The sequence below is a fragment of the Triticum urartu genome, chromosome 4 (genome assembly GCF_003073215.2).
Source record: "Triticum urartu cultivar G1812 chromosome 4, Tu2.1, whole genome shotgun sequence".
Lineage (NCBI taxonomy): Eukaryota > Viridiplantae > Streptophyta > Magnoliopsida > Poales > Poaceae > Triticum > Triticum urartu.
In genome coordinates, this window is record NC_053025.1 from 548,620,129 (window position 1) to 548,643,698 (window position 23,570).

The 23,570-nt window shown below is 44.5% G+C and overlaps 3 protein-coding genes across 3 annotated transcripts; 2 read left to right on the forward strand and 1 right to left on the reverse strand.

Annotated features, from left to right (window-relative positions):
- Positions 1-2,704: 2,704 nt before the first annotated feature.
- On the forward strand, positions 2,705-7,540 carry LOC125552595 (low affinity sulfate transporter 3; the record flags this gene model as incomplete). Its single annotated transcript, XM_048716197.1, is given in 12 exon segments — positions 2,705-3,381; positions 3,582-3,630; positions 3,781-3,988; positions 4,102-4,276; positions 5,475-5,540; positions 5,638-5,868; positions 5,948-6,074; positions 6,154-6,440; positions 6,562-6,755; positions 6,844-6,929; positions 7,025-7,101; positions 7,213-7,540. Coding segments are annotated over 12 exon segments (1,992 nt in total). The 3' UTR covers positions 7,366-7,540.
- A 2,492-nt stretch (positions 7,541-10,032) lies between these two features.
- On the reverse strand, positions 10,033-19,511 carry LOC125552594 (RNA cytidine acetyltransferase 1-like). The gene is made up of 24 exons (XM_048716196.1): positions 19,010-19,511; positions 18,786-18,908; positions 18,469-18,642; positions 18,260-18,370; positions 18,036-18,169; positions 17,861-17,954; positions 17,679-17,777; positions 16,762-16,898; positions 16,591-16,685; positions 16,360-16,483; positions 16,188-16,275; positions 15,993-16,092; positions 15,850-15,902; positions 14,718-14,894; positions 14,569-14,606; positions 12,760-12,844; positions 12,331-12,510; positions 12,131-12,239; positions 11,828-11,897; positions 11,580-11,727; positions 11,082-11,210; positions 10,867-10,992; positions 10,628-10,690; positions 10,033-10,545 (listed from the first exon to the last, which is right to left on the reverse strand). The coding sequence occupies exons 1-24, from the start codon at positions 19,376-19,378 to the stop codon at positions 10,300-10,302; spliced, it is 3,072 nt and encodes a 1,023-aa protein (XP_048572153.1). The 5' UTR covers positions 19,379-19,511; the 3' UTR covers positions 10,033-10,299.
- Positions 19,512-19,719: 208 nt separating this feature from the next.
- LOC125552597 (18S rRNA aminocarboxypropyltransferase) lies at positions 19,720-23,568 on the forward strand. The gene is made up of 10 exons (XM_048716199.1): positions 19,720-19,924; positions 20,190-20,227; positions 20,598-20,647; positions 20,723-20,788; positions 21,019-21,059; positions 21,414-21,550; positions 21,923-22,013; positions 22,469-22,540; positions 22,962-23,068; positions 23,191-23,568. Exons 1-10 carry the CDS (start codon positions 19,836-19,838, stop codon positions 23,352-23,354), a joined length of 855 nt encoding a protein of 284 aa, XP_048572156.1. The 5' UTR covers positions 19,720-19,835; the 3' UTR covers positions 23,355-23,568.
- Positions 23,569-23,570: the final 2 nt, after the last annotated feature.

Sequence of the window (23,570 nt, forward strand, 5' to 3'; positions counted from 1 at the left end):
CCCTAAAATTCAGATGCTTCTGTGAGGTCCGAAAATATTTTGTTTCCAAAATTTTAACCCTTTCCCTCATCCAAACATCCGGCAACAATATTGATGACCATGCAGTATTAATAAAGCAAAGCAAAGGAAGAAGAAAAATAGGTGTGTTTTTATCGTAATCAACCCTGGGAGCTACAAGAGTCTAAAATTCCTAAAGTGTTTAATGAACCCACCGGAACCACATGGCTAGATGCTGTGATATTATGAAAATATGGTTGAATCATGTTCACCCAAAAAGAATGATATAATCAATCACCATGTTGTGAACTTATATGAGAATATATGTAGCTTTTCGATTAGATGTGATTCTCTAATTTAAGCAACTATCCACAGTTGGAGGAAGGGCGAGCGCAAGTGGTGTAGTTGGGATCTCAAGAATACATTCTGTTTTTGCCAGGTGAAAAAGGGGAGGAGAAGGAATAATGTGGGGGCATTTTGGTGTACAAATTGTCATTACGGTATCAACGAAAGCTCTGAGATATTTGAACGAGCATTTCTGTGAAATGACTTTATTTAGTGACAATTTTCAGAATCAAAGTTTCGCAGAGCCTTCATCCAGTTAAGCCTTCTAAAAAGTATTGTTGAATTACCAGCTCAGAAGAAAAGAAAAATGTGTGTGCCATTAATTGTTTTCTGAATTAAAACAGGAATATCCAGCTTCTCCAATGGAGATTTTGAAACAAACTCTATTTAGGTTAGCACCCATTTTTACTCCTAAGTGCATCTCTAGCAGATCCCCTATATTCAATGACAGAAATTGTGTTTTGAGAGTTTAGACCCCTTCTAGCAGGTCCCATATACCACATTTCCCTAAAAGATTAGATTTCCCCCTAAACCACAACCCCCTTCCCCACTTTTAGTCCAACAAAGGCAAGTTTCGGTATAAACGCTCGCCTCCTGCGGTAATGCCCGGACGGTCGGCGTGCCGCCTGATTTGATCGCCCCCGAGTATAAATGTCGGCATCGCGCCCCCACCCCCAAACCATAGCCTACACCTATCCTAACCCATTTTGACAACCGTCGTTGCTGATCGGGCGTCCACCAGCTCCGATCGCCGTCAAACCCGAATTCACCGCCATACTTGAGCTCAACCGCATCTCGAGCTCCGTGCAGCCTTCTCGAGCCGTCCCATCGGTTTTCTTCTTCGTCCGCCGCAGTCTCATCCATCACCATCGGCGACATCTTTTCCAAGATCCACCGCCGCCATGGCGCGAGAGAAGATCATCACGTACAAGATGTTGACGCTCGCGTGGAGCGTGCCACTCGTCACCAAGGAGTGTGCTTACCACGAGCGGCACTGAGCACGCTTCACCACTGGTGAGCCCCTGAGCTCTCCGAACACGAGCTCGGGGGAGGAGGAGGAGGTGGTAGACCTGGTTTTTGTATTCACTGCCACCGACTTCAAGGCTGTGGGCACAACGGCCGGGTCGGCGGTATCCACCTCTTATCGATGAATGAGGTGGAGGCGCAGTATAGGCGCATGCAAGTCGAGCAAGCGGAGGAGCAGCGTCGGCACTCGCAAGACGGCGCAGTCGGCGTAGAGAAGCGTCACTGTCGCACGCAAGTCTAGAAGGCGGAGCAGCGTTGCCACATAGCCGACGTGGCAAAGGAGTGTGACTGCCGTTAAGCCGAGGCCGAGGAGCACAGGTTGGCCGAGCACGCCGATGCCTTAACCGTGGATGCGCTCCCGGCGGATCCGGAGATTGTGGCCCGGAACCACGCGATCTTCGCATCATTGGACAGCGCACGGCTTCGCCCACCGCCAACGACGACGAGGCCGGCCCCTCCAGCGCGAGGGTGATCAACATCCCCTCCGATGAGGAGTAGAAGTAGAATTCATTGATATGTATTGATGAATCTAGCTAGTTTAATGGCGATGCAGTAGTATGTACTAGATTAATTAACTATTCTAGCATGGTAGAAGCAGAACATAGTCTTATTGTTTGATTATGGAACGAAGTGGTTTAAATATGTGTTGAAACCAAATTTGTGTGAAAATATGTGTTTATTTTGTTAGGAAATAATTTATAGTGGATCAGTAATCTTCGAAAACAAAAAAGAGTGTGTCTAGAACACATCTGAATGTGTCATAGTTATTGCACATCTAAATGACTTAATCAAACTAAAAAGAAAAAGACAAAAGACAAAAAATAGGAGTTAATTAATCAGTAGAGGAGACAAAAGACAAAAGATATAGTTATTGCACATCTAAGTCATTGTCATCTACTCCCTCCGTTCCGAATTACTTGTCGCATGTATGGATGTATCTAGATGTATTTTAGTCCTAGATACATCCATTTCTGCGACGAGTAATTTGGAACTGAGGGAGTAAGTGAAATTACACCGGACTTAGATACGCAATACTTAAGGTACATCTAGCAAAACAGAACAAAAACAGGGGAACTAGATAGGGAGAAGGATTGGAGGGGGGGGTGGGGGGGTGGGGGGGGGGGGGGGGGGGGGGGGGGGGGGGGGGGGGGGGGGGGGGGGTCACACTGGCTGGTTTAGCAGCAGCAGCAGCAGCAGCAGCAGCAGGAGAGCCAATCATGGAGGAATCAGTGAAAGTGCTGGGCATCGAGATGCATGTAGCCAGGTTTGTGAGCATTGTCCATGGCAGCACTAGCCGCACACCCATATATAGCACCCAACATCCCAATCTGCATCCGCACGGCCGCACACACGCATCCCCTCCCGAGAGAGCGCGAGCGAATTTTCTCTCGGGGTCGGCCGGGGGCTCATCCGCGCGCGCGTGCATGGGTGTCGTCTACCTCTCCCCAAGAATCACATCGCAATCCACGACGACCGTGACTCGTCGCCGGTGATGCTTACACGAGAGAAAATCTAGAGCAACCAGCCGCCCGCCCGCCCGCCTCGCAGTCGATCGTGTCACCTCACCCTCGAGAGATTCTCTCCTCCATCTATCCAACGACAAGAGCCCCCTTTTAAGACCAAGGAGGAGAGGAGTTCCCCCAAACACTTCAGTTACCTTACCGTCCGTCATTCATGGAGTCGTCGTCGTCCGCGGCAGCCGTCGAGACGGCCGTCACGGTGCCGCCGCCGTCGACATTCGACGTGTCCAGGCGGCCGGACACGGCCGGGCTCGTGCTCAACAGCCCCCGGCCGCCGAGCCTGCGCGAGGAGCTGGTCGGCGTGGTCGGCAAGGCGTTCCGCCCGCACGGGAGCGGCCACGGCGGTGACCGCCGGCCGCCGCGGTGGGCGTGGGCCCTGGCCGCGCTGCAGGCCGTGTTCCCGGTGCTGCAGTGGGGGAGGAGCTACACGCTCAAGTCCTTCCGGAGCGACGTCATGGCCGGCCTCACCCTCGCCAGCCTCGGCATCCCGCAGGTACGCGCGCGCCACCGCCCAACGCCACCGCTGACGCCATACGCGCGCGCTTCAGTTTTCTCTCCTCTTCCACGTACTAGCAACAGATTGCTAGCTTTTTGACCAGCATAGCATGCACCGCTGACATCAACAAGGAACATTAATTCAGTTTTTGCCTAGACATACCATGATGCTGAGAGTAATTAATCCGCTGCGTGCAGAGCATTGGATACGCCAACCTCGCGAAGCTGGACCCGCAGTATGGCCTTTGTAAGCATCACAAACCCGCCAGCTTTTCCTCCCTAAAATCTCCGGAAATCATTCGCATCGCCATGTTTTGTTTCGTTCGCACCGTGCTGTGCTGATGAATTCTTGTTGGCACGACGACGGACGTGACATGTGTGGTGGCGGCATGGGCAGACACGAGCGTGGTGCCGCCGCTGATCTACGCGGTGATGGGGACGTCGAGGGAGATCGCCATCGGGCCGGTGGCGGTGGTGTCGCTGCTGCTGTCGTCCATGGTGCAGAAGGTGGTCGACCCGGCCGCGGACCCCGTCACCTACCGCACGCTCGTCTTCACCGTCACCTTCCTCGCCGGCGTCTTCCAGGTCTCCTTCGGCCTCTTCAGGTACGTGCAATTGTTTACCGTGTTTATCTTTGAAAAGTTGACGTGCAGCTCTGCTCTGTTTTCAACGACGAATTGACTGACCGAGTGTGTGTGTGTGACTGCACTGCATGCAGGCTGGGGTTCCTGGTGGACTTCCTCTCGCACGCGGCCATCGTGGGGTTCATGGGCGGCGCCGCCATCGTCATCGGGCTGCAGCAGCTCAAGGGCCTCCTCGGCCTCTCCCGCTTCACCAACAGCACCGACGTCGTCGCCGTCGCCAAGGCCGTCTTCTCCGCCCTCCACGACCCAGTGAGTGTCCATCTCCGACGATAACCCTAAACATACCATATGAATTTCACCGTGCGGGCGGGCCTCCCAGTGATCGTCAACCAACCAGCCGTTGTCACATCAGTCTGCAAGCTTAAAATCCACAAGATTTACTACTCCAGCGCCACACTTTTACTCCCTTCGTAAAGAAATATAAGAAAGCGGTGATCTAAACGTTGTTATATTCCTTCACAGAGGCACCAACACCACAGGACTGAGTGACGCGCGCGGTAACAAGATTTAACGGATAATGGAACAAAATAAAGCCGTTTGAGTCACCATAAACGTCGCTCTCTTGTCTGCTTTACTCATTATATGCTATACTCAGTTGGACTTATTAGATGGTTGGGAGGCTTCAAAAAAGGGATGGTCGAGGTGCCACCAAAACTTATTATGCCAGATAGAAATGCTCGTCCCTATCGTCGTCTTCTCCGCAACATGCCGCATGATATTGGTGGCAAGGGACAAATGCGGTCTTAATTTCCCAGGCGCCCCGTGACACGCACAAGAATACAAGCACCATCACCATAGCACAAGCAAATAGCAAACCCTTTTCTCGGTTGGGCCCTTTCGGAGTTGTCGCCAACAAGAACAAGAATCCCCGTTAATTATAGCTCGCATCTGGTTGAGAATCCAGTGCTTGATTACATCGACTGTTTTCTGACAGGGCTTAATTAGACCCACTAAAATGTTAGAACAGTAGACCTCAGTCCTGATGGAGCAGAGATCTCCTCTCGTTAGGTAATGGTATTAGTGTCAAAAACGCTTTTATATTATGGGACGAAGGAAGTATAAGAGAGATATTGACTGAACAGGTCTCGTGAACAGAGCACAATGGTCAATAGGTAGAAGAAGCCTAGAGCTAAAGACAATTTAGTCTGTCCGAACCCTTGGAATGATTATGCAACTTGACAGTAAGATTTAATGGACCAAGAACATGACCACATGCATGCATAGTACTACTGTTTTTACTGTTTTGAAACCCACTGTTCGGGTATGCTCTCTCCGTTCGGAATTATTTGTCGCAGAAATGGATGTATCTAGATGTATTTTAGTTCTAGATACATCCATATCCGAGACAAGTAATTCCGAACAGAGGGAGTACCTTCGTGTGTACTCACCCGACTCTGCTACTGTCTGACTGTGTCTAATCTGACTTGTTCTGTCCAATCGATGGCAGTGGCACCCGGGCAACTTCTTCATCGGCTGCTCCTTCCTCATATTCATCCTCGCCACACGATTCATCGTAAGAAGAAGAAACAAATTAACCCCGATATCTCCAGTCACTTCATTCAGTGGATCGGAGATGCTTACGATATATATGCTGGAATCACTGACTGCAGGGGAGGAAGTACAAGAAGCTCTTCTGGCTGTCGGCGATCTCGCCGCTGCTCTCCGTCATCCTGTCCACGGCCGCCGTCTACGCCACCAAGGCCGACAAGCACGGCGTCAAGATCATCCGCGAGGTGCACGCCGGCCTCAACCCGAGCTCCGTCAAGCAGATCCAGCTCAACGGCCCCTACACCACCGAGTGCGCCAAGATCGCCGTCATCTGCGCCGTCATCGCGCTCACCGTAATCATCATCATCATCATCACACACAAAATTCAGCAGGTGTTTGGAGAAATGCAGGCTTGACCGAGCAAGTTTTCAGGAAGCCATTGCCGTGGGGCGATCTTTCGCCACGATAAGAGGGTACAAGCTCGACGGGAACAAGGAGATGATCGCCATGGGCTTCTCCAACGTCGCCGGATCTCTATCCTCCTGCTACGTCGCAACAGGTGATCGATCGATGCCTGTAAATCCTCCGGAAAGAAACAAAATGTATCGTGTCTGACGGACAGGCGTGTTTGCTTGCAGGCTCCTTCTCCCGGACCGCCGTCAACTTCAGCGCCGGCGCCAGGTCGACGGTGTCCAACATCGTCATGGCCGCCACGGTGTTCATCGCCCTGGAGTTCTTCATGAAGCTCCTCTACTACACGCCCATGGCGGTGCTGGCCTCCATCATCCTCTCGGCGCTCCCGGGGCTGATCGACATCCGAGAGGCCTGCAACATCTGGAGGGTCGACAAGATGGACTTCCTCATATGCCTCGGCGCGTTCCTCGGCGTGCTCTTCGGGTCCGTCGAGATCGGCCTCGGAGTCGCGGTAAATACCGATCGATCGACATTGCCTTTGCTCTGAATGATCGACTGAATCATACCTACATACATTCATGATAGTATCTTCCAGCAGTTCTCTGACATTCTTAGGGCTGACCCGAATGCAGCTTGCCATATCGTTTGCAAAGATCATCATCCAGTCCCTCCGGCCTCAGGTGGAGGTTCTGGGCAGGCTGCAAGGGACAAACACCTTCTGCAGCGTCAGGCAGTACCCCGTGGCGTGCCGGACACCGGCCGTGCAGGTCATACGCATCGATACGTCCTTCCTCTGCTTCATCAACGCGACTTTCATCAAAGAGAGGTACCAACCAATGTGATCAAAGAAAGTTAACCTGGCATTGTGTGAAGTTCGATGTGAGTGCTCATATGTATAGGTGTTGTTGATTCAGGATCATGGAATGGGTGAGGGCAGAAGTGGACACATCCAATGAGAAGGTCAGGGAAAGGGTGCACTCAGTTGTTCTTGACATGTCAAGTAAGCATCTACAGAGAAGTTTTATACTAAGTGCTAAACAGATACTGAACATTCCAAAGACATATATCTGATTCATTCATGCTTCTGGTCTGCAGATGTGGTGAACATTGACACTTCTGGACTTGTGGGACTGGAGGAAATTCACAAGGAGCTTGCGTCTCTGGGCATACAGGTGAAGTGATTTACTGATGAGCATCAAATTGTAGCTTTGTCCAAGAAAAAAGATCTCCAAGTTATTACTAGTCAAAATATCTCACTCTTGTGTTAAAAAAATTGTCTGCAGATGGCCATTGCCAGCCCAGGATGGCAGGCAATTCAGAAGATGAAGCTGGCACACCTTGTTGACAGGATAGGGGAAGAATGGATTTTCCTGACAGTAGGTGAAGCAGTGGAAGGGTGTCTAACTGCACACAAAGGCAGTGCTATGGAGTGTTGAGTGTATGCTAGTAGAAATAACACCATTTGCTGTGGATTTGTATCAAGTGAACATGGTTTGCATAGCTCCGCAAATGCTTTACAAACAGTAACAAACGCAACAATGACAGTATGTATGTTCCGTAGAAATCAAACGCATTTAACTGAAGTGGTATACAGTCGTCTTTTTGTGACTATACTCACTTAAAATCTATATATGTATCTATTTCATATTCCACTATGTAGTGTAAGAATAACTTTGGATATTGGTTGTTGGATTGAGCCGATCCGTCAGCGGAGAGGCGGCAAATCCCAGCACCATGGGCCGTTGGATATCTTCTTCACCACGCAAGAATCTTCCACAAGTACTATTCATAAGATTTCATGGTTGGCCTTAAACACATTGCACAATATGTGCAAACATCAGAACAAAAGGAATTCTCATTTGTTGCAGAATCTTGCATACTTTAATTCTCCAAATTGATTTTCTTCTACAATAATCACCGTTCATATTTACTTTATGGGTTACAATGCACAGTGTGCGTAAATCACGAAACATAGGCACTGCTCTTATGTGCTAGACTATTCCATACTTTAGTTTTCTCGTGCTTTTCTTCTTCTAGAAACATTGCCATTAATTAATTTGTACTTAACAAAAATTCTTTTGGCTAATGGCATGACAACACCTTAACTACATTTATATTTGGAGATGCAGGTGTAGTTATTCTTACAGTTATCTACACAAAATTGTAATTTAAAATATTTAAAGGAAATGTGCTACACATATACTCCCTCCGTCCCAACTAAAGCGACTCAATTTTATACGAACTTTGTACTAAAGTTAGCACAAAGTTGAGTCACTTATTTTGGGACGGAGGGAGTATTTCACATGAGTGTTTTATGTAATATATATACCATATATACAATTATTGAATACTGTTAGCTATAGTTTGATCTTCGATGGAATGCAATACAAGAATTAAATCTGCATCTTGAACCATATCGAGTTGTGCGGCCCGGATCAACCCAATATAGTTTCGTTCGTTCATCCCAGGCCTCCCGACCAGCCCACCCTTGTACTCAGGTCACCTCCCGACCGGCCTACATTGTATGCAACTTTACACAAGAAACGACATTCTGAAGGTCACTGAAGACTGAACACATTTCTCGCGCATGCTTCTCGCCTGAATTTTTTGGGGTTGACCCTTGGATCCAATTAAGCGGTGAAAGGAACGCGTCATGCTTGGCAACCTTGATTCCACAGCGAGTGGACGCGCCACCTTGGCTTCAAGTTGCATTTGCACAATGTGGTATATTCTTCAACGTGCCCACTCAACTATTTTCGCGTGTCATATATATGATCCACTCTACCTAGGCAGTATCTTTGCCGTGCCTTTGGGGTTGCATAATGCCCCTTCCGGACCCTCTGGAAAAAGGAATGACACTGCAAAAAGATGCTGTTAGTTGGTCGCACGGGGTGCCATTCGTTTCGTTTAATCGATAAGTCGACTTATTATATCCAAACAAAGAACCATTCAGTGTTGGTGAATGCTCCTTCATTACTTTGTAGGTGAGAAGTATCGATGGTATGTTGTCTATCTGGCATGTACAACATCACCAAGGTTAATTAGAGGCACAAGTGATGTCATCATCCTATAACTATGCGTGTTATCATCCTATGGTTAGGTGAATCCTATCTAACTTATTTTTCTGGGAGGTGAGCAATCATATTGTTCTTCTTTGAAGCTCAAGAGTCAATAATCCACTCATTTCATATTAATATTTCTTCATAAAACTGGAGCATTTGTCCTTGCAATCAAATTTTCATATGCTTCTTCTCTGAAGCTCAAGAATTCACTCATTTTATATTCATAATTTCTTCATATATATATTGAACTGGCTATACAGAAAGCAAGTGATGGCTGCTTCTCCTTTCCAGAATGCTGACATCACAATTCTCACTCATGTAGTCATGTCATTAAATCATCAACAGTTGGAGTTCTGACCTCTGCAATGCTGACAGTGTTTTTCCACTAGCAGCTCTAGCACGGTCCATTATAAACAATGATGCCACCAGAATATGTTCATGCATTCTTGCACGTTACTTTCATCGTGGCGGTGAAAATCCAATGCTAAGTCTCAGTTGGACGATGAACGAATTGAGTGTCTAGGATAAACTTGGGAGACATTTGAAATCCTTTTGAGCCGAAAAACAGAGGATTTGCACCCTGCATTTTCCATCACACATTTAAGCTGTAGCTGAAGCTTTGCGGTGCACTCGAAGCACACATGCAGAGCCAAAGAAACTCATCGTTGTCAATTCAATTATCAGAATGCGGTGAGCCCCCTGTGCACACTGAATGTGTTACTTTAGAGTAAATGAGTAATAATAGGTGGCTCTTCCAAATGTGCCGGCTTCTTTCTTGGGCAATACTGCCCAACATGAACCAAGAGCACTGCAGATGACACCATGTATGGCCAGCATACAGCGGTCAAACTCACCTGAAGCACCCAAGATTCAAGCCCACTCGGTGCTACTCACCTGAAACCTTGGAGGCCGTGACCCCTACTCCCCAAGCAACTGTGTTTTCTTCTTTTAGGATTTTCAAATGTAGTGGATGTTTTCAGGTATGAATGTACAACACTTTAATCAACAAGTTTCCCAACAAAATAGAATGTTGCACGGTCCTAAGAATGAGGAACTATATTCTAACAAGACAGATCATACATCAAAAATCATTGTTGCGATTCCGATTGCCCAGTATTCTAGTGAAGCAAATGGTACATCAAAATTGAGGCATGGTGGTGCCACAGGGTTTTGGAGAGGTTTCTCAGGGAGATTCTACATATTATAGCCTGCTTCCCAACTTCTGCTCCCCTCTTACCCCTTCTGGAGAGGTTTCTCTGGCGATTACAAAACACCAGAATCAGACAATCTCAATTCCAAGCGGCAGCTTCAAGTCCGCTTCTTCTTCTTCTCCGATCTACCACTGTCTTGTCCTTTTCTTTTCGATTTTTCATTTTCCCTATGCTTCTCTTTCTTGTCTGCACTTGATTTGCTGGATTTTACACTGATAACGCCGCTTGCAGACAATTTCTCATTCTGCAGAGCCTTCTCAATCTCATGGTCATCGCTTTTAATCGCATACTTCTGCAGTAGCTTTGGGTCCACAGTTGCTTCATCCACGACTCTTCTTTTCTCCTATATTAGGCCCACAGAAACATTTATCAGTCATCCTGCATTATAATTTAACAATGTGAGGAATGTATCTCTGAAACCTCACCTTCACTTCCTGAGCAGCTTCGTCAAGGTCTTCGTCCATTGATCTGCTAAGTGGGGCTTCAATCTGAATACAACAAAAACATAGCACAAACAGGTCAAACAATGAAGTTGGTATAAAACTATTCCAAAGTAAAGACCATGCTCAAATTTTTATATGTGAATAAACCATAAACTTTGCTCTGCATGCTCAACATTATAACATGATGCAAAAACCAAAACCCAAAGAGTAAGGTTTCTTACTTCCTTGAGTCTCGGTAAGGTTGCTTCAATTTCCTTTCCTGCAGTGTTATTAAGATAACCATACAACTTCTTCATTGTCTTGATGAAGTTAGATAGAACTTGTTCCCTTTCTATGCCAAGCTCTTCCTGTCAACACAAAAAAACATAAGAATTGCCGACCTGTTTGATGACAAGTTCTAAAGGATTGTGTTTGAATGGAATCAACTTGAGCTAACCTTTGTAGCACCTATGTCTTTGTCCTGCAGACCCATACAGAACAAAACTGAAGCTTGGGCACCATGTAGGGTTACAGGAAGCTTCTCTGAGAAGTACTCATGTGCTAGGATAGGGACAAGATCCAAAATCTACAAAACAAAAATATTCAAATTGGAAAAGTGTCCTCCACATATAGCTATACATAGGTTTATAGAGGAGATTCACTCCGCATACAGGAAAAGTTTTCCAGTTTCATTGGAGACACATTTCAGGAGATAGAATAGACTAAGCAGGAAGAAAAGAAGACAACCTCAGATATAAACCCCAAAGATCAAAACTGTATAGCTAGGAGGCAACAATTATATAGATAATAATTACAACTAAGCGCATTAGGGAGCCATGATTTGCAGCGCAGGTATAAAGGGAAAACTGCCAGATGTTACAGTCTTTCAAGGGAAACATATTGTGAGAACTGCATTCAAAATAGAGATGCTCCATTTATTTCATCAAGTTCTTACCAGATGATAATCGACCAAGTTGTTTGAATATGCTTCTAGCCGCTTCATGTCATGTGGGGATAATACATCTCTCAATAACTTCAATGTAGTACTGGTATCATGTTCTGAAGGCTCGTGGTGTGAAAAATCTATTTTTGAAGCCAAAACACTAAAAACATAACAAAAAAATATTATTAGACAAACACATGCCTTTTGCTAAGAGAACAATATGAAGGTTAAAGCACATGTTTTTTGCTAAGAAAACACACCTCATTGCAAGCTTAAAGTTGAGATGCCGGAAAGATGTTCCCAAAAGCCGCCTGAACCTCTGTCTGAAATCTGAAAATATTGCTTTCAAACTTAGCTAGTGGAGTAAAAGTGTGTTTCTAAAGCAAAAGCATGCTGTGTAACAGAAGCAAGCAATACTATCTTGTGCATCTATCAGCCAAGGCAAAAAAAAGAGACCAATCAATGCCCTTTCTATTCGATTTGATGTATACAGTTACCACTCAAACAGCCGCAATTCAAAATGCCATGTGCTACAAACTGTAACAAGAACTCTCAGGCAATACCTTTATAAAATGGCTCCAAAAATCCAAGTTGAATTGAATCACCAGCTTTGATGTCATCACTATTTAAGGGACTCAAGGCCATACAGGTATGCTCGCCAGTAACAGCACTCTAGGAAACAGAAATAGCAAATTAATGCACATGATAAAAGAACAGAGAGGGTAACAAAGAAGCTCATGGAGTAATCAGATTAGATCATTACTGGAATCTGGCCCACATAGAATGGATAGAAGCTGTGCTTCCGCCAAAACCGGAAAAGCTCTTGTGTCAACCCGAAAGATACACCAAGGTAATGGAGCTTTTCGGGACGACGATCCTCAAGATTAACAAGGAGTGGTGGAAGATTTGCCCTAGGTTTTATGCTCTCTTCTAGGAGAGAAGCCTGCAAGAACATATACAGAACTTGAGTATACAGACTTGAGGAGGAGCAGAAGCCATACAATTATGGCAGCCGTAATAAGCAAACAAGGTTGTAAAAATCCTTAAAATTCTTACATAACCAAATACATAAAAAAATGCACAAATGCATATCAGGTTAATTTTGTTTGAAGTATAAAATACAAAATCAGAACCAGGTATATTATAATAATTGAACATCAAGCTGCCACACAAAGATTTATCCCCAAGTTACCTTCTCTGCAGCTTCAGAAACTGTAACATCAGGCTCTTCATCTTCCTCCGCATCTTTAAATACTGTCATTTCTCCTTGATAATAACTTTAAAACCAATAAAATAATATGTATTTGTCAATAAACTGGGAATGGATTAAGCTTAAATAATCTGACAAGTTGAGTTTAGTATTTATGCTATACAAATACTACCCTTGTGCTATGAAGGCTCCTCTAGTTTGACATGAACTAGCTACTAGGGAAAATTATGCTATGCAAATACTACCTGAAAGGTACCTCTTGCCAGTACCACTCCAAACAACATTTATGGGAATGCCATTACATTTTCCATCCAAGGTTCTCCATAACTGCCCTGGTTCTCCAATCTAACCTATGCCAGACAACTAGGTTGCTACACAACCTGATACTACCATACGGAATTTCCCAAAACGTGGATACGTTTTTACATAGAGAATAAATTCAGAAGTAAATGAATACCCTTGTGGTTTTCTTTGTCATATGGAGGCTCCTCTAGTGCTCCTGCATTTTGAGCTAGAGCTTCCAACTGTAGAACTACTACCGCTAACTAACCTGCCCGACAAGAAGGGAGAAGAGATAGAGAGGGTAACAGGAGGGGGGGGGGGGGGGGGGGGGGGGGGGGGGGGGGGGGGGGGGGGGGGGGAGGGGGGGGGGCGCGCTCACTGATGGGAACAGCTCCGCTAAGATCTGGGATTGAGCAGTGGTGGTGCTCAGATCGCACACAACGGAGGGGGGATTTGCACTGTGTGGGCATTCACGGAGTGTGATGGGTATGGTGAGAAAGGATTGTTACCCGGACTGAAGTAGAGGATTAGGGTTAGACACGTCATAGAGATATTGGGGAGTATACCAGAAGTATTGACCTGAGAAAATAAGAGTTTCTCCAATACAAGCAGGACGCAGGTCCAGGCGTACTCAAAGTATCGAGGCGGTCCACACATCTTACTACTGTCAGGGTCTCCCCTGCAGTTTTGCACTAAAAAACAGTATACTCCTCTGACATGGCAATTTTCTGAAATACTGGTAGAAATGTACACCACATCCATCACTAGGAGCCAGGACCCAGCCGACACATACCCAACACCTCCTAAGCTGTGCGCTGCTGCACTTTCAGGGCTGACACCGCTTTCCCAACATGGGTCACTGCCACTGCACCGCGGAGAGGGTGATGAGTTCCCACATTAAAACAAGCTACGTGCTACATTGCTGGTTGAGAATCGCCCAGCAAAAGAATGCTAAAGATCAAGGTTCAGTGAACGGCAGTGAGGAGTGAGCTACGCCTGCTGTTTTATCTACATTGATCATTTCCGAGGGAGCAATCACACTACAGCGATTGTACACTATCATCCGATTTGCCTCGTGATCCAGAGCCAGCCAAGTCTGCTCCCCTCAATCTGCATGGTTTCTGCACGATGCAGGAGACGAAATCCATTCCAACTGCCGGACAATATGGGCCTGCCATTACTCTCTCCATCACAAAATGATGTTACTAGCCTACTATTAAGTGCACACAAGTCAAGCCCACATGGCAGCAAGCCCAACGCCAACAACGGCAAAAAGGACTTTCAAACCACTAACAAAGACACTGGGGCACAATACGTGAAAGTAATAATATTTTAACAAACTTATTTGTTTGGGATGATACCGAGCAAAGAAGCAACTACAGAGCTGCCCCATTTCCTTTCTTTGGAATAACAACAGTCTAATTAATCATCAAATTGGACTTAAAAGAAATTGTAAGAGCATCAACTGATAAAGGCATAGATGTAGTAAGAAAAGGAGCAGTGTATAACCTTGATAAAAGTTTGACAGCAGCAGAACCATACCCAAGCTGCGTTAAAAAGGAGAGCATTAGAACAAGGAGTGGTGTTTTTCAGACATTAGCATGGAGTGATGTTAACATAGGTATTGAATCACATCCAATAGAGGCAAAAAAGCCTACCCTCAGGGCACTTGGATGAACAGCGATTCGTACTATTCGAGCTCCTGATAGACTGGGAAATACATTGTCTTGAAATTGTTCACAAAACTTCCATGGAATTTGATCACCGGAAGGCGCATGGCCCTCATTTAGGCTTCTGATAGCTGATTTTCGAGATATTTGTCCTTCCAGGCAGACCTGAAAATTCCAAACAAGCTCTAACAACTTAAAATGCCGAGATTGCGTGTATACACTATCTAGTATGATCTAATCTCAATTGCTAGATGAACTAAGTGGATTGCCCATGCCTTGAAGGTGGAAGGTATAGGAATACAAACAGACCTTGGATGGTGAGTTTAATCAGTAGCACAAAACCAATTAGTTCAAGTAAGACAATAGCTATAATTTTTCACAGAACTACAAGAGTATCAGAAAAAATGGCAGTAAACCAGTAACATAACATAGTATGAGATAAAACTCTGAAGCAGTACGGCATGATATTAGAAGAAAAATAAAATTGAAAGTAAAAAAGAAATATATTTAAGTTATGTCAAACCAAACTGTCCAAAAATCTGATCCAGCTACGTCTAATTTCTATTTACAGTGTGTTGTGCATCTGAGGCAGACATCGGTAATAGGCAGAAATCATTGTTATGCTCATTGCACCCTGTAACTTGTGAACGCTCCAACGAAGTAACAAAACATTCTAACTTATAAAGGGTACATGATTTCAGGTAAGAAATATGTCTAGTACTATGTTTTTAAGGCGACGCCTTACCGCCTTAGGGAGGGGGGGCGCTTTGGCGCCTAGGCGGGCGCTTTGGACGCCTAGGCACCCAAAGCGGTCGATTTTCCAAAGCGGAGGGGGAGCGCTTCGACGCCTAGGCGTCGCCTTAGGGACGCTTTAAAAACATAGGTCTAGTATGCGCAGGCAGCGATTTACCACTTCAACAGTCAACAGAAAAATCCCAGTTTGCTCGACTACAAAACTAAGGTAGAATATTTTGTTCAAACACACGTGACCCCCATCAGAAACGAAGGTAAAATAGCATATTAGTTAAATAACTAAGAATTAAAACCACCCAATGGCAATCGTCCAGAGAAAAATTCAATATAAGATCCTCCATAGATAATCAGGACAAAGTATCCAAACCTGAATCACGCACAAAATATCCGGGAGCTGGTTTTCGGACTCATTAACTGGGCCTAACATATACAGAACAGAACACGCGTTAGTATAGAGTAATAGTGTTACCATAATAAAGAGGTGAGGTTGCAGAACAATTTGGTCCATACCGAGCAGTACAAAAAGGTGATGTGCGGGTGCATCAGCCATTAATTGCAAGTCATTAGGTGAGTTTTTGTAGTGAGAAGCAACATAAAGTGCCATCATCCGCTGAAATATTAAGTATGCAGAATAAATATCCATTTAGAGACATGTAAAACTAATGCACATAATTACAAGGAACACAGAACATCTTTAGTTCATACCTGTAAAAATACCTCACTCTCCTTGTGATATGAGAAAAGTGTGTCCCGGTTGACATAATACAGCTGACAGTGTTCTGGATGAGGTAGCCTAAAGAAAACCAGGTTTGGTTGCTAAACACACGGCGGTACAAGAAAATAGATGTACAACACCACAAGAAACAACATGACTTACCTACTGATATTTGGAATGGAGTTTGCAAGGTCCAAACAAAGTAACTCGTTAAGCCAGGTTTCAATAGGATCACCAGAGGCATACCTAATGGATTCATTCAATTCAATTTTTTTAAACAGCCTGCCTACAAACCAAAATAAAGCAAAAGGCACGTGTAAACCATCCAAATATTCAGAAGGTTCTTTCAAATGTAGACAACTCATTTATAGATGAGAGCAAGACGACTCTTACTGGAACTGGGTCCATCACTTGAAGCTGATGGCTGGCTTTGGGATTCTAACTGCTGGAGGAGTTTCAAAGACAAGGATCGGCCTGTCCCTTCATACCTTCAATAAAAATATCCAGAATGATCACTCCCATGATTTATGGTTCTAGAGCATTAGTAACTGAAAGCAATCATACCCGTTGACAGTGGAAGATAGGAAAACAAGATATGGGCCAAGCAAGGCTTTAACAATTGGCAATGGAATAGCGGCAGCTTCATCAATGACAAGAAGTTCAACTTGAGAAAGCTTTCCATGATCATGTGGTTTCATATACTGCAAACATTAGAAACTTTAGAACCAGTTCACAGATGCTAAGCAAAGTGATGTTCAACAGTACAAAATATGTCTACATCCCTCCCTTTTCAAACCATTTCAGCATTGAATGAGCCCCAGTTTAATTAGTTTTTGGAGACGATTTGAAATCAGATGAAATTAAGGGTAATTAGTATAAGCGTAGGGCATAAACGTAAGCTTAATTTCTCATCTACAGATCTGATCTTTTTGGATGGAGAGATGGTTTGGATCAAACCCTAACTTGTACTTTTATTAGTAGTACAAGATATGAGCAGACACTTCATAAGAATTAAGCAATAGTCATAATGGCGCCTAGCAAGGCTAGAAGGTTCCAATCCTCAGCGGCTCTTCAGCTGTTAGATTATTGAATATCAATCTACTAAAAAGCAGCTAAAGCAGACAACACATCAATACCATATTTTCATCTGTACATCAGCTAAGCAAAGATGAACTATGGTTCTCAGGAATAGCAGGATCTTGATAAGTAAATAATCAAACTAGTTGCCACCATTGTCGAGGGCATAACTATGTAAGCTTTATCTTAAAGCAGCCAAAGTCTTTTAAGTTCTTGCTTTAGAAATTTAACTTCCAAGGCTTTCCAGGGAAGCTAAAGGATCCCTTTGAATCCCTTTGAACATAGAAGCTGAAGTCCTTCACCAATTCACTATGAAGTTAGATTCTAAAAGCTAAACATCCCAGAAGGAGCAGAAGTGGTAGGCTGGTAGCAACCAACTAGTAGTTTTACTAATTTATTATTACCTGGATTGTTTGACGATGTTGCTTATGGACGTTTATTTGTATTATTGCTTTCCTGAGATTTGGATCTGAACTCTTCACTACATCATAATGCAAATGCTCCTGAAAGGGGGAAATGAAGCACAGATGCGTTCACATAGCATGTGTTTAAACTTTGACAACAAGACAAAATATTAGACATATACCTTGTACTCCATTGCATTTAGTCCTTTGCAGACAAAATCAAATAGTGTATTTAAGTTCTCAGGACTTGGTGCGGTGACAAATATATTTGAATACCTACAAAGACAAATCATTAGCCTCAACGAGAGGAACACATGAAATGAAAAACATAAATAACACAACTGAGTTAAGCTTTACCCAGCTGCGATGGCTCCAGCAATAGCAAGACCAAGGGCAGCTGATTTCCCACGTCCACGAGCAGCGAGCAAGGCAACCGTGCTCCTAAGGGACTTGTCCAAAATAGAGTCTAGGAAATTGATAACAGCTTTACCCTGCATATATTGTTTTTCAGTTTTGAGTTTATGACCAATAAAAAAACATGACTTAAGGAAAATTTGGACAGGGTAAAAGGCAAATTGTACCTGATCCATTGTGCAACACTTTCCGATTAAAGGGCCAACCGGGAAGTCTTCACGGAATTGATCTTTTAGGTCTTTCAACTCTCGTTCCCTTTCAGACAATCCCTCAGAATCCTAAACACATGATAATAAAATATGCATGTCTTAGATGACCAAATTGGCACAAATAGAATTTTCAAGAAATGCATAATTTCACCAGCTGAACCTCATACCTCATTCTTTGTAACTGGTTGTATAAATTTCATGTGAGATGATATAGGCAGAATGTTGAGTTCATCATCCATCACAATACATGCTTTGCATGACGCTATGGACAGCAAGAACCTTTCGTTGAACCTTGTGGCTGCCTGAGTATGAGACTCTGTTCGGAACCTTTCGTGTACATCCTGTTAGCACAAGGACCATGTGAGTTTAATTTAGCTTAGCAGGACAGGGAGGGGGCAAAGAAGCTAATCAACAGCATTGAATCAAATGAAATTGGATCACGCAGCAATAGCGAACGAACGCCGCGACAGAAAAATGAGCTCACCATAACCATCGTGTAGAGACTGGTCAGCGAGGAGAGCGAAGAGAGCAGCAGGATGACCAAACCACCGCCCTCAACGGTCTCAATGGTCCTGGCCAGAAGGTTCGGCGTCAGCGCCTCGAAGTCCTGCAGAGAGCAAACACACAGTCAGTTTCAGGCAGAGCACCACAGACAAGCAACATCCCCGCAAAACAGCGAAACCGCAGCCTCTGAAGCCATCATCATACCTGCAGTATGCACATGCCAAATGTGTTGCCGAGGACCCTCTCCGAGTCCTTGTACATGCAGTAGGTGATGTCGGAGGTCTCGAGGAAGAGGGAGAAGGGGTCGGCCTTCTCGGGGTCCATGAGGCCGCGCTGCATGAGCTTCTTGATCTGCTTGGCGCGCTTCTTCCGGTGGCTGCTGATCTCGAGCTTGTTGCGGTAGCACCAGAGCACGGAGGGGCGCGACTTGACGCGGGACTTGGCCAGCATGTAGTTGAGGTTGACGATCTGGTCGCGCGACTTGTCGCCGACGATGATGAACATGGACCGCTGCCGCTGCCGCACGCCGTTCTCGATCAGCGTGCGGATGCGCTCGTCCACCTTCTTCCTCATCCTCGCCGCCGCCGCCGCCGCCGCCGCTCGCCGGTTCTTTCTCGTGAATGGGGATTGGGAGGGACGGGGTTTAGCTAGGGTTTTCCGGCTGCCGGCGTCCACCTGATATGACGGGACGGAGAGGAGGAGGGGAACCGGGAGCGTGGACGGCCGGATGCGTGTGCCTTCGACGGTCCAGATGCCCCCATTTCTTCCGGCGAGAGCGCTCTCTGGCCTCTGCGGTGGAATGGGCTGTAGAACTGCGGCCTGCTAAATTGGGCCCACAGCCCAACTTCCGTGGTCATTTTCGTAGGCCCGACCCCGCCCAGCCCAACTGTGTTAAGGGACCCACGCGCAGAGAGGCTATACGCGGGCTCCACCGAAGTTTTCTCAGGGGCTCAGGGCTTTCTCTCCCGAGCCAAACACCGCCGCCACCGCCGCCGGAAGAGGGGGGTTCGCCGCTGGCAAGTCTTCCAGGATGGGGTACCACCGCAATAGGCGCGGGCGTGGATCCTCGTCGTCCTCCTCCTCCTCCTCTTCGCGCCGCACCAAGCAAGAAGCCTCGTGGTAACTCCACTTCCTCCGAGTGCTAGTTAGTTTCCAGTCCAAAGAGCTCTGCCTTTCTCTAGGTCTCTGCTTAAGGGCCTGTAGGATTTTGCTCGAATTTTCGGGCCGTGGCTTTAGCAGTTAGACTAGGTTTCACTCGTGTTTAGCTGATCGCAGTGATGCGGAGAGGATGAAATGTATGCTTCAGTTGAAGTTGCGAATTTGGAAACATATTCTAGAAAAAAAAAACGGGAGTAAAATAACATTCTTTTATCTTCAATTTCAGCGATGATGCTCCTGGGACATCACTTCCAAGGCAGGAAGGTACAAATTCCCTGGAACTTCCCGGTTGTTTATGGACAGCTCTTGCTTTTAAACAGGCTTATGATTGACAAATTGCTATGTGAAATTGAGATGCGTTTAGACGAAAATATACCGCTCGTAAATTGAGATGCCACCTGAATTCCATTCATTTATTGACCGGAGTTATTTCATAGGTTACAATTTACTGGAGTTTAATACGAGTAGCTCATAAACTATAGTGGTACTACTTATTGGATGCAACGTCGCAGTTATATAAACAGTGTAGGCTGCGGTCAAATCCATATTGGGACTCGTGAGCTTCATGAAATTGCTTTACAGTTTACAACATTCCTGAAACCTTAGTATTGATAATGCTATTTTGATTTTCCAGACAACGCCGAAGAGGAATCTAATAGCCCAAAAATTCAGCTTGCAATGTGGGTAGGTATGATGTTTTCAATTCTTCTTATGCTGCTCATTTGACAGTCTGTGTAAGCTCTTTGTGTTTATTTATAGGACTTTGGGCAATGCGATGCTAAAAGATGCACTGGTCGCAAGCTTTCAAGATTTGGGCTGTTAAAGGTAAGGCACCACTTGGTTCACAACATCTAAAATTCAAAACTCTTTCCCTCCTCTCAAAACCGAGGTACCTGCTAAAATAGAAAATAAGAAAAAGTAAACTACACATACTGCATGCACATGTATAGAGTCAAGGTCAGTTAATATCATCAAGCTGATTCTTCTATGCTTTTAGTAAATTATACTCTTCTTACGACATGCTTTCTCTAACAAGTTTGTTGTTTGTCTTGCAGGAGTTGCGAGTTACGAATGGTTTTGGTGGTGTTGTTCTCAGGTAATCCATTAGATATGCGAATCATCTGAAACTCTTTGAAGCTTAGTTTTCTGATTTCTCTCAGTCAGGTTATCCTATATAAGTTTCTAAAGCGTTGGTTACTGTGAAGCTGTGTGATATGCGAATCATCTGAAACTCTTTGAAGCTTAGTTTTCTGATTTCTCTCAGTTAGGTTATCCTATATAAGTTTCTAAAGCGTTGGTTACTGTGAAGCTGTGTGAAGCTAAGTTTTGTGATTTCTCTCAGTTTGGTAATCTTTTAAAACTTGTAAAATAAGCTAAACATGCTCATGTAAACTTGGCCTTTGAGATACATATTTACTCCAGCTGATTGTTTTCCTTCTTTTGCTTTCAGCCCTGTTGGGACACATTGTGTGTCCAAGGAAGATCATCCTATCGTGCAACGAAAAGGATTGGCCGTGGTTGATTGTTCTTGGGCACGTTTAGATGATGTCCCTTTTGTGAAACTCCGTTGTGGTGCTCCTCGTCTCTGTAAGATCATCGTATTTAAGTAAATCCACTAAGGAGGTGTATCATTGTATTTTGATTTAGAAATGTGGGATTATTTTCTCATACCTGTTTTGCATGAACTACACATAGCAGACAAGTAAGATGGTTAACTAGTTGTTATTTGTAAATTTATCATTGGGTCATGCATCCCTTCGAGTCAAAGTTCCAGACTCTCCCTGCTCTTTCAGTTTATATTTTAGAACATAACTTTGGCATGCTTTCATAGGAAGTCTTTTTTTGCCTTGTTTCCCTTTAACCAAAATTAGGTTCATAATTAGTTCCTGTCGCAAGGCTTTGCCTCTTGTAGATCTGTGTGGATTCATTAAATTGTATGTTTTATTCTACTGTTTGCAGTGCCATGGTTGGTAGCAGCAAACCCTGTAAATTATGGCCGGCCATGTCAGCTTTCCTGTGTGGAAGCTTTGTCAGCAGCCCTCATAATATGGTAAATTTTCTAGCCTCACTTATCTAGAATTGTTTGTTAAGCTATTGATGTAGATAAAAAAATCATAAGTTGGTGCTTTGAGCTATGATATTACTTCTAGGCTTTTGAGATGTGACAGTTTTGGGCATTTTGTTGTTGACGAACTGGTTTAGTGCCTAAACTTTCTCCCAAATGTTCAGTTAAATTGTACTTCCTCCGTTCCTAAATATAAGTCTTTTTAGAAATTTCAATAAGAACTACATACGGATGTATATAGACATATCTTAGAGTGTAGATTCACTCATTTTGCTCCGTATGTAGTCCGCATTGGAATCTCTAAAAAGACTTGTATTTAGGAACGGAAGGAGTAGGTCTGAATCTATGGTGTGACATATCCAGCGTGTGAATTCGTGGTTCAGGATAGTGCTAGTTATTTTCTGCCATGGTTTTAGCTTATGTTATAACTATATTCGCAGTGGGGAGGAAGAGACAGGAGAACAGCTGCTTGCGAAATTCAAGTGGGGTCACTCATTCTTATCACTTAACAGGTCAGTCCACTAACTACTTTTTTGTATCACATGTAGGTTTGTAATGAAGTTTAGACTATGTACACCATTCTACTTATTTATGGGTAGTGTAAGCAATGAGATGGTTGAATGTACCATTGTCCTGCAAGACGCAAAAACCCAATGATTGTTAGTATTACATAGATGAAGCAAATTAATTTCTGGTCATACATGCTAACTGCTGACCTAATCACTAGCAATCAGTGATGGTGCCACGATAGGGCACTTTGCTGCATATTTTAGTTTATCCAGCATTCAATCATCTTAGTTTGAATGCAATACCCAAATTGTGCACTATCTACCCTTCACATTAACTAGCCTGAATTCTTCATACAGAACATGTTTCATTTACGTAATGTATTAGGTCAGGTTTTCACACCATTTCCCTTGTAATAATGTGCAGGGATCTGCTGAAAGCATACTCCAAGTGTGAAAATGGCACCGAGATAATCAACGTGCAGAACTCGTGGCTGTCAAGCGCATCTAGTGTTTCAAAGTCACCTGTAAACGGTAACAACCACATTGCATCTCAGAGCATTAGAATTTTGGCAAAAATCTATCCATACGCAAATTGTGCTAAGATTGGTTCTGCGGACATTGATTTTACTTTTGTTGTTATTTGTGCATCACAGTGGCAGATAAACCACACCGAAGCACAGAGGAAGGATCAGATTCTGAATCTGACGATGGCTTGCCCCCTCTGGAAGAGAACATGAACCACTTGGACCTTAGCGAGGACGAAGAAAGTGAAGAGGAAAGTGAAACTGAAAACGAAGGGATTACCGACGCGAAATGATGTTTGTTTGTCCGAATCAAAATAAGATCCAGGTCTCTTGAGGTGTTGGTCGTGGATCTGAAAACAATCTATCTCTGTACACTCGTATTGCTTGCTTGCTTCGTGTAACAGTAGATGTATTTTTCTTTTCAGGGATTCGTGTACCAGTATATGTGAGTGTAAACTGTAAACACACACACTCTCTTTGAGAACACGAGTGCGTTGATTTAGACCATA

Bases quoted from the DNA above. Each gene is read 5' to 3' on its own strand.
- LOC125552594 (XM_048716196.1), bottom strand. From the start codon at position 19,378: ATGAGGAAGAAGGTGGACGAGCGCATCCGCACGCTGATCGAGAACGGC. The intron at 16,686-16,761 runs GTATGATTGCTT...TTTTTATTGAAG, and splicing joins CTATCTTCCACTGTCAACGG to GTATGAAGGGACAGGCCGAT. The intron at 14,607-14,717 runs GTAGGCTTTTTT...TTTTTAACGCAG, and splicing joins TTCATCCAAGTGCCCTGAGG to CTTGGGTATGGTTCTGCTGC.
- LOC125552597 (XM_048716199.1), top strand. From the start codon at position 19,836: ATGGGGTACCACCGCAATAGGCGCGGGCGTGGATCCTCGTCGTCCTCC. The intron at 19,925-20,189 runs GTAACTCCACTT...CTTCAATTTCAG, and splicing joins ACCAAGCAAGAAGCCTCGTG to CGATGATGCTCCTGGGACAT. The intron at 20,648-20,722 runs GTAGGTATGATG...GTTTATTTATAG, and splicing joins AAATTCAGCTTGCAATGTGG to GACTTTGGGCAATGCGATGC.